Raw genomic sequence first — 9369 nt, forward strand, 5'->3', positions numbered from 1 at the left:
ATATCAGATAAGTGTGTAACCATATTATCTAAAAGCTTACGTTAATTTTTATTTTTTTTGGTTACAACAGGTTGAAATCTTGGCACACAAATCAATTGGAGCTTTCTTGACACATTGTGGATGGAACTCAGTGTTGGAATCACTTGAAAATGGAGTGCCACTTCTAGGTTGGCCTATTGCAGCAGAGCAATTTTACAATGCAAAGTTCTTGGAACAAGATGTTGGTGTATGTGTTGAGGTAGCTAGAGGGAATAATTCTCAAGTTAAGCATGAGGATATATTGGAGAAAATTGATGTTGTTATGGGCGTAAATGAGAAAGGGAATGAAATTAGAAGGAAAGCTTGTGAAGTTAAAGAAATGATAAATAATGCTATTATAGATGATGAAGATTTAAAAGGGTCATCTATTAGAGCAATGGATGAGTTTCTTAATGCAGCTTTGTCCATGAACAAATTATCAAATGATGGAAGGATTAATGGTAATAGTTGAGAAGACCATTCTTCTACATGGTGTTAATCATAAGAATTAAACAACAAAGAGAGAATATATGATTAAAGCACTTTGTTTAATGTAGAAAATAACATAAGTATGTGCTTTTGTGTATATTTTAATATAAATATGTGTTTGTGTATATGAGTGTGAGTTTTTTTCCTCCTTCACCCTAATCGTTTTTTCCATCGGCTTTAGTTTGATTTATGGAAGCGAAAGGGGATATGATATTAGAAAAACTAATCACAAATAACTCTATGTAATAAAGATTGATATGTAATCTGATAAAAAATGAAAAATAATACCTAATTACACAAATATTCCTATCATATTTACTAATTCATCATTTAGTTTGAAATAATTACACATTATCTTACTAATTCATAATTTCATATAAGATTTCAAGTCAGATATATCTATATGTAATGACCCTGTTGATCGTTTTTGGAAATTTTTGTTGAGTTTGATAAGGTTGCTTAAAAGTGGTTTTTGGTATATTTTGGAGTTTCGAATGTCCGAATGAAATTCTATCGATTTCATCAGTCCTCAAATGTGGAAATCGGTCGATGAGCTTCAAATTCGGAGTCTTTTTAAGGATTTGAGGTCGTAAGTAGGAAATTTGTGATAATTTAGCCTTTGGATTGACTTTGGTCAATATTTGGGGTTTAGATGCTCGGATCGGATTTCGGAGAGTTTCATTGGATTTGGGGGATGATTTTAGGCCTAGGTGAGGTCTTAGTTGAATTTTTAGAGTTTCCGAGCTTGATTTGACCTTTTTAGGTATTATGATTAGTTTATTGGGTCTTACACGGGACTTGAGTCAAGGAGACCTCATATTTGTATTTCGATGGTTCCATTGAGTCCGGAACGTCGAATATAGTCAAATCACATATATGATTTATGTGTACGGCGTTCAGAACGAATCCCGATGGTTCTTTCGACGATTTTGTGTTTGGTTGATTTTTCTGTTCTGTAGTGCTGAAGCCAACCCTCTGCGATCACGGAGCTTTAATGAGTCGGGGGCCGCATTTGCGGATAGGGGTCTGCGTTCGCGGAGGACCCCTAGACAAAATATCTTCCAAAAATCAGGGTTTCAACATCATTTCATCATTTTTGAATTTTGGGAGCTTTGGTGTGGCGATTTGAACAAAACTTTTGAGAAGAAATATTTGGGTAACGATTCCTAATCTTAAATCTTCATTTACCCATTATTATTTATGAATTAAGTGTTCAAATCAAGTTTTTGAAATGATTAATTGGGTTCTTTCTTGAAGAACTCAAGAATTAGTAAAATAGTGATTATGGACTGATTTTAAATCCTTTTTCGAAATGGTTTTCACCAATGAGTTCCAAATGCCTTGGGTAATGTTTTCAAGTAAAGATTTTCGGATTCAAACCACATTTTTGAAATTAGGTTCTTGAGATGATTTGGCCCATTTTGCAAATGTTTGAATTAGGTGTTGTTATTTTCGAAATCTTATTGTGATTATTTGATTGAATTAGATTGTCTGACTTTGGACATTGTTTGGAAATGGAAGACTCAAGTCTTGGATTGATCTTTGATTGAAATTGAGGCAAGTGATCTTCTAAACCTTGTAAAATTAGTAGAATCGCGTATTTCTCTTCATTTGTATGTGTTTGGGAGTAATGAGAACGAGGTGATGAGTTCAATTATTTCACTTGATTGATATTAATGAATAAAAAGGGGATTAATGACAAGGCAACATGTTTATCATAATACTTTGTGAATTTGCCTTGTTGTGAACCCTAATGTAATGATTGATAAAATGCTTTGATAATTTTTTTGTAGACTTGATTTGCTTTAGTTACTGTCTCTTCCTTGTGGTATAAAATTGCTTGCTTGCATTGAATTCTGAGCACCATGATGAGACATGTAATGATTATTGATGCCGAGGTCATTTTCGATAAGTGTTATTGACGCTAAGGTCATTTCCGACAAGTGTTATTGATGTCGAGGTCATTTCCAATGAGTGATATTGATGCCAAGGTCATTACCGCAGAGTGATATTGATGTCGAGATCATTATTAGCGAGTTCATGAACTATGGGTAGTTTTCATGAGTTTCAATTGATATTGTGAGTGATAAATCTGTGAATTTGTGCTCAGTGTGCTTGATTATTGTGCTTTGATGTACTTGATACCAACGATTGATCTATTTGACACTTGTGATTGCCATACTTGATACTTGATAATTGTTGAATTATGACTATTGGACTAGGATTAGGGGTGTACATGACCGGATTGGTTCGGGTTTTTCCAAATATCTAACCAAACCATCTGTGTCAAATTTTTAAATTTATAAACCAAATCAAACTAATAAAACTCAGATTTTTTGGTTTTTCAACCTCGATTTTTTCAGATTGGTTTGGGTTGTTCAAATATCAAATCAAACCATTTGTGTCGAATTTTTAAATCAAACCAAACTAATAAACCTCAAATTTTTCCGTAAAGTATTCATACAAACATGTGTTTTTAAGAAAATAACATAAAATAATGAGATGAGTGATGACATCAAAATATTTAATAAAAAATAATAATGAAATCGTATAAAATAAATATTGTAATTTGACAAGTCATAATGAAAATAATCATAATTTAAAAGTACTAAATTATGCGAAAATAAGTCTAATAAGTATTAGTTACATGATTAAACATTAAAGAAAAATTAAAATTAGGTTATATATTTTAAAAATCTAAACCAATGTAAAACTGTAACACCTAGGTATTTGAAAGAGTTAAAAATAGAAAGAACTAAATTGGAAATAAGCTAAATCTGAAAATTTTCAAGTTATGCTTAAGTTATGAGTTTGGGTCAACTTTAAATGACCATAACATTCAGTACATGATGAGTTAGGTGTCCCATAAGATATCAAATGAAAGGTCTTGGAATCCTCTTTCCAACGCCATCGAGTTTGCTAATTTTCGAGCTCGTATAAGGGATATATGATTGTTTTAAGTCAGACTATTCAATTAAGGAAAGTTACCCGAAAATATGAGGGGTATTTTGATCTTTTCCTTACCCTTTCAGATTTATGCATTTTTCGTAAATAATTAGGGGTCTAAATTGATTTGGTTCAGTTTTTCCAAATCAAAATACGCTTAGGGTTTTAGAAAAGAGTTCAAGAAAAGAAAAGAGAAGAAAAAAGGAGAAGATTCAAGCGTTCGTCGAGTTCTTGAGGCTTTCTTGCGGATTTTCACCAATGGTTTGATCCTTAAGAGGTATGTGAGTTCTCATAGTGTTGGGTTCGTTCACCCACACGCCAATCATGTTATTTTCAGCACAAATGCGTTCTTAATGTTAAAGCATTTGAGTTCTTATTGAGTTTTCTTGGAATAGCTTTCATAATCTTGTTTGTTGGGATTTCGATGAGTTCTTGGGATAAGTGTTAGTGTTTTGAGGGTTGTTTCGAGTAGATTATCGTGTACATACTTTGAGTTTTCGACTCTAAGTGATTGGGGAAGAACCCATTGGATTTTAGTCAAATTAAGGTCAGCAAACGAGTAGAAAATTAGTTGGAATTGTCTGGGGGAATGGTGGCGCGACGCTCCATACATGCGCTAGCAGGGCTGGCGTGACGAGCTAGCATGGAGCCAGAAATGGGTCTCTAAAGTTTAAGGGTTGGCGCCCCACGCCAACAATGCGCCAGGGTCGCTTGCCCCCACCATTTTTTCGTCGTTTAGCCCATCTAAGTCCTTTTAAATTATACCTTTACTTCCTATCGATTCTAACTACTCTAAACTACTTCTAAACATCTAGAAATAATTCAAACACGAATCATAACCTTGAATTCATAATTCAAATTCAAGGTAGAGCTAAGAGTCAAGTCTTAAGAGTTCATCTGAGTCATTTTAGTAAGTCTTTTACAATCGTTTTAAACTTGTTTTAAGACTTGAGCATTTGAGTTTGAGGAAGAGTAGAGCCGAGTTCATTTTCTTTAAAATGATAAATGAGAACTAAGTATTCTCAAGAGTAAATGTATTTACATTTAAGCAGAGAGGAAACACCGATTTCCAAAAGAGTTTTCATGAGCAGTTTTTAGTACCATCTCTTTTAAGAGAAAGATTTTTGAGTAATAATCTCAAACCACAGAAAGAGTTATGTTTTTAAAAATATGAGCTAGTTACATTTTGGGAGTATTATTGAGCACCGATATGGGGACGAGTTCAAATAACTCAAAGTCTCCATAAACCATATAGCCAATGTGGGTAGAAAGGGGTCATACTTTGTAGATGATTCCTTAGTGCTTTTAGCATAGACTAGTGGATCCACTTAGTAGTAGGTCCTATACCCTAGAAAAGTATAGGACAGTTCTAGCAGCGTGGGCTAGACGATATATCATCACATAACTCATAGTGATGGTTGTCAGTTAGAGAATCTCCCACAGAGTTACTTGTATTTTTATATACACACTGAGTTATATTGTATTTTCTAATACATTGAGTTATTGTCTACTGATTTAAAAAGCTTTTTCTTTATAATGCATCTTTATTACTACTTTATATTGGAATGAATTGAGTTGAGACGAGGTAAGTTGTTTCTTTATCTCCAGTTCAAGCTTATATCATGTTTTAGAATTCCCCTCGCATACTCGTACATTCCATGTACTGACGCCATTTGTCCTGCATTTTTTATGATGCAAATACAGTTAACCAGGATCAACATCCAGTGCTTTGTTGATCCAATTGAGCTCCAGAGTTTTTTGGTGAGCCTTCTTGCTTCCGGAGGATCCCTTTTGTTATGTTTCAGTTATTTCAATTGTTAGGATGATCGGGGGTCTTTTCCCGACATCCCTCATAGTATTAGAGGCTTCATAGATAGATATACATAGTTCATGAGACTTTTTCATTTCAGTTATTGATGCCTGAGACTTGAGTTGCCACTTTTGCTAGTTTCTTTAAATATTATGAGTTAGTTATCTTGAGTTATAGCTTTAATTTTAAAGTTATATTATGTTGAGTAAGTCTTCTGCTGAGAGTTAAGCCAGGCTAAGGGTTCGCTTGGGGCCAACAATTATTCTCGAGTGCCAGTCACGCCCAGGGTGTAGGCTCGGGGTGTGACAAAAGCTAAAGAACAAATATTCAACATTAGTGTCATTCTTAGTGTTGAATCAATTTTTTTGTTCGCATTAGTATTAATTTGATTTTGAATTGAGTTATATTAGAGTTACTAATATCTATAGACAATAACCTTTACTGGACCATTCAAAATTCCAAGTCTCAAAAAACTTGAAAAATATATATTAAAAGATAAAAATTATGAAAACGTATAAGTAATATTTAGAAATTACATCAGAGTAAATACTTTTATGTATAAAATAAATTTTAAGAATTATATATTTAATGTTGGGTTGGCTTTGTCTCGGGTTGATTTTTTTAGTTAAAACCAAACCAACCCAAGTATAGTCGAGTTTTGTTTTTGCAATACCAAATCATGTCAAACAAAACCATTAGTCGGGTTTATTTTTTTATTTGACTCGATTTGTTGTTTGGTTCAGTTTTCGGTTCGGCTTTGTACACCTCTAACTAGGGTTATGAGGACTTGTGAACCGTATACTATGAACTGTTATGTTGAGCTGATTTCTATGAAGGTTGAACTTTGAGGATATTTGGTTGGGATGAAAGGAGTACTCGTTTTCTAGCTAGTTTTGCTTTGTTTATCAGGATGTTTGTTGCATACCACGTTGTTTGTACTCACTCCTTGCTTCTACACTTGACACTTGTGCGTGTTTTGAGCTCGATTCCAAGCCTGACTCCGTGTGATTTCCCGTCTTATTCTTCTTTACCCAAGGCTTGTTGAAGGACTTTGAGAGGTAGTTGTTTGTCATCCCGGCGGACCCTATTTTTTCCTTTATGTTATGCTTTGTTCTATTTGAGAAACGAAGACATTGAAACTTGTACTTATCTTTCAATTACGTAGGTTATGTATTAGTGGCTAGTACACTTGACAATCATGTTTTGGGGGTTATATTAGAATGACTAGGTTTTCAGCCTTTTTGTTATTATTACCCTACTTTCCGCATTTCTTTCATTTCGTTGGGTTGAGGCTGACTTATTTTGGTGAGAATAGACAAGTGTCATCACGGCTATTTTTTGGTCATGACATAGATACATGTATTTTTTGGTATCAAATAACTCTGAAATACAAATACATAGGGATAGAGGCGAGCGATAAAGGAGAGAGGCAAACACAAAAGTTTGTATATACATTTAAGTCACATTAGATGCATGTATCTAGTCTAGATACATTTTGAAATACAGATACACAAGGAGATTTGTGAGCGAAAAAGGTAGAGAGGCGAGCGAGATAGGAGAGAGACAAGCGGGAGACTCAGACACATGTGAATTCACTTGGATACACAAAATTTGGAATAAACATCACCTAATACCTCTTCTATCTGAGTACATATTGTTGACACCCAATTTTGGACCTCCACAATATAGATTAATCATCGAGCTTCTTCAATTTTTAACGATTTAAAATAATTAGTTTTATGAAATTAACAAAAAATTATAGTTTGCAAGTTATTTTAAATAGTTTTGTCACCTTTATATATATATGTTTTAGATGATTATGTATATAGTTAGTATATTTTATGAATATTTGAAAATCTTCTCAAAAGATTTTGTTTTTCATTAAATGTTTTGTTATTTAGTTTAGCTCAATCGTAGTTTATATTTTCAAGTCAATTAGCTTACAAGTAAATTAATTATTTTATTTTGTTAGGATTAAGAAGCTTAGTAATTAATCAATACTAATTTATCTTATTTAGTTTTAGCCGAATTCACCAATTAAATTCAGTTTGACTAATTTCTTAATTCTAATTGGCTAAACTTGCAATCCGTTTAGATATTTTTCTATTGCGAATCTAACCTATATTTTACCTCACTTTAAACCCAATATTTAAGACTAAATTTGGCCCTTTTACTCACATTCCCTTCAACCCATTACTTCACTATCTAAATACCCAGCCCATTACAGAATCCAATCCCAATCCATTACATACAACAACAAATACATACAACTGCAATACAACACCCATACCCGACCCCTGTTACTTTTCTTCTTCACGAGAATCAGACGTGAAACCCAGAAACTCGTAAACTAGAAACAATAGCGCGACCCGAGTCCAACAAATCAATCAAGTCCCGCATACCCTTTCTCTCCCTTATCCATTCGTACGAGATTTCTAGGAAAAGCAGCTTTTGTTCTCGTCTATTGTACGCGAGCAGGCAAGGTGGAACGATCTCCGCGATTCACTCGTCCTTGGCTCAAGATCAGCGGCCTCCGTTCTCCATCCGTTTAAATTTGTACAATTTTTGTATAGAATTCCAAGAGCAACCTTATCTCTTAAGGAAAATTCAAATTTCAAATTTAGGGTGATAGTTGTTCGTATTGCCGAAATTCTTAGGTTATTCGTTTACAATTCAAGCTTTCCATTAGAGTCTTTCGCTCTTGGTGTAGGAAAAAGCTTCGTTCCCAGCTCGTCCCGTCCTTGTTCGCTACTCGGAATAGGTAGCACTTCCTCCGATGGCTTTTCTCTTCATCTCTTTCTCTATTTTGTTTTGTTAATATTGGGAAATCACCGTTCTGTTGGTTGTTGGTTGTTAGCTGCTGTTAAGATTGATGTATGAGGCCTATATTCTCGGTTTTCTCCATGAGATTAGTCGTAATGTCGAGTTAAACTTTAGAAATTTGTTGGTGTTTCTCTGCTGCTTTATCTAGAGTATTGTTTCGTTGTTATTCCTTTTTGAGCTTGTCTCTTGAACGTTGTTTAATCCGCTTTATTGCTCAAATTCGATGTCATATCCTTCATTCTTTCACCTCAAATTGAATAAATGAACCGAGATGTCAACATCAAGCTACGTGCTGTATTTGCCCTTTGTTTGAGTTCTTGGATTGTATTGTTGTTGTTCGTTTTGATTCTTTATATGGTTTGTTCTGGTCGAATGCATTTCCAAAAGCAAAGTTTGTCTTCCCCATTTCCAGATTGCAATATATTATGCTTTTTTTTCTTGACTTTATTCTCAAATGGGATGCCTACTGTTCACTTTTTTTTTTTGCTTTTTGAGGTGTGGTAGTTTTGAAGATTCGTCTGCTATTTTGTTGTTGTCAACTAGTATTGGGATGGTTTTTTCAAGCTAATGTAGTATTAGTTCGGTATTGATCGCTCCGCTAAAATTTAGCTTATGTTTTACCAAGTTTTCACATGTATGTCATTTCGGTCTTAATTTTGAAGCATGCTAATAAACGATTTTTAACGCATGTATCCAAGTCACTTTCGTTAAAATGGTCTTGGTTGTTTCATTCTTTCCCTTCTATGTTCGTCTTCTCACTGCCTGGAGAAATCTTTCGCTTATCTCTTCCCCGTTTGGCTTAATCATTGATGTTTAAATGGTTTACTGCTTGTGAGTTGATTTTGGCCTGAGTTTCAAATCTCTTGTTTTATTTAAATGGATTTTAGTCTTGTTAGAAGTGGGTTTAAGGTTATTTGTCTATTCTTCTTGGTCATGTTCCTTGCCTTGTTTCTTTAAGTTAAGTATGTGGTTTTATTTTTTTTTAGCGTTCCAGCCAGAGTTCTTCAGTATGTGCCATTTGTTGCAAGCATGTTTTAATTACATCCAAGTGTGGGTTTATTCTTAAAATTGTCTTTGTTGAAGTTCTCTCTGTACTAAATTTAATAGTATTGAAGTGTGCTATTTTCTTTTTAAAGGGGTAGTATGTGAGATTTAAATATCATGATTTACTTTTCATCTTGTTACACTGTCCTTTTTAGTTTATGTATATGTTAGTAATGTTAGTAGCTTTCCCTATTGGCTTACCTTTACTTAATTGTCATCAAAAGATATTGTTCACTATA

At 33.9% G+C, this 9369-nt stretch overlaps 1 protein-coding gene across 1 annotated transcript in view; it reads left to right on the forward strand.

Annotated features, from left to right (window-relative positions):
- LOC125837856 (UDP-glycosyltransferase 92A1-like) overlaps window positions 1-490 on the forward strand; it is a 91840-nt gene extending 91350 nt beyond the window's left edge. Inside the window, exon 3 of the mRNA XM_049516924.1 lies at window positions 71-490. Coding sequence (XP_049372881.1) covers window positions 71-490 — 420 coding nt within the window. The remainder of the gene's footprint in view (window positions 1-70) is intronic.
- The last annotated feature ends 8879 nt before the right edge of the window (window positions 491-9369 follow it).

This window comes from Solanum verrucosum, unplaced genomic scaffold, assembly GCF_900185275.1.
Source record: "Solanum verrucosum unplaced genomic scaffold, falcon-dt-bn FXZP01000262.1, whole genome shotgun sequence".
Taxonomy (NCBI): domain Eukaryota; kingdom Viridiplantae; phylum Streptophyta; class Magnoliopsida; order Solanales; family Solanaceae; genus Solanum; species Solanum verrucosum.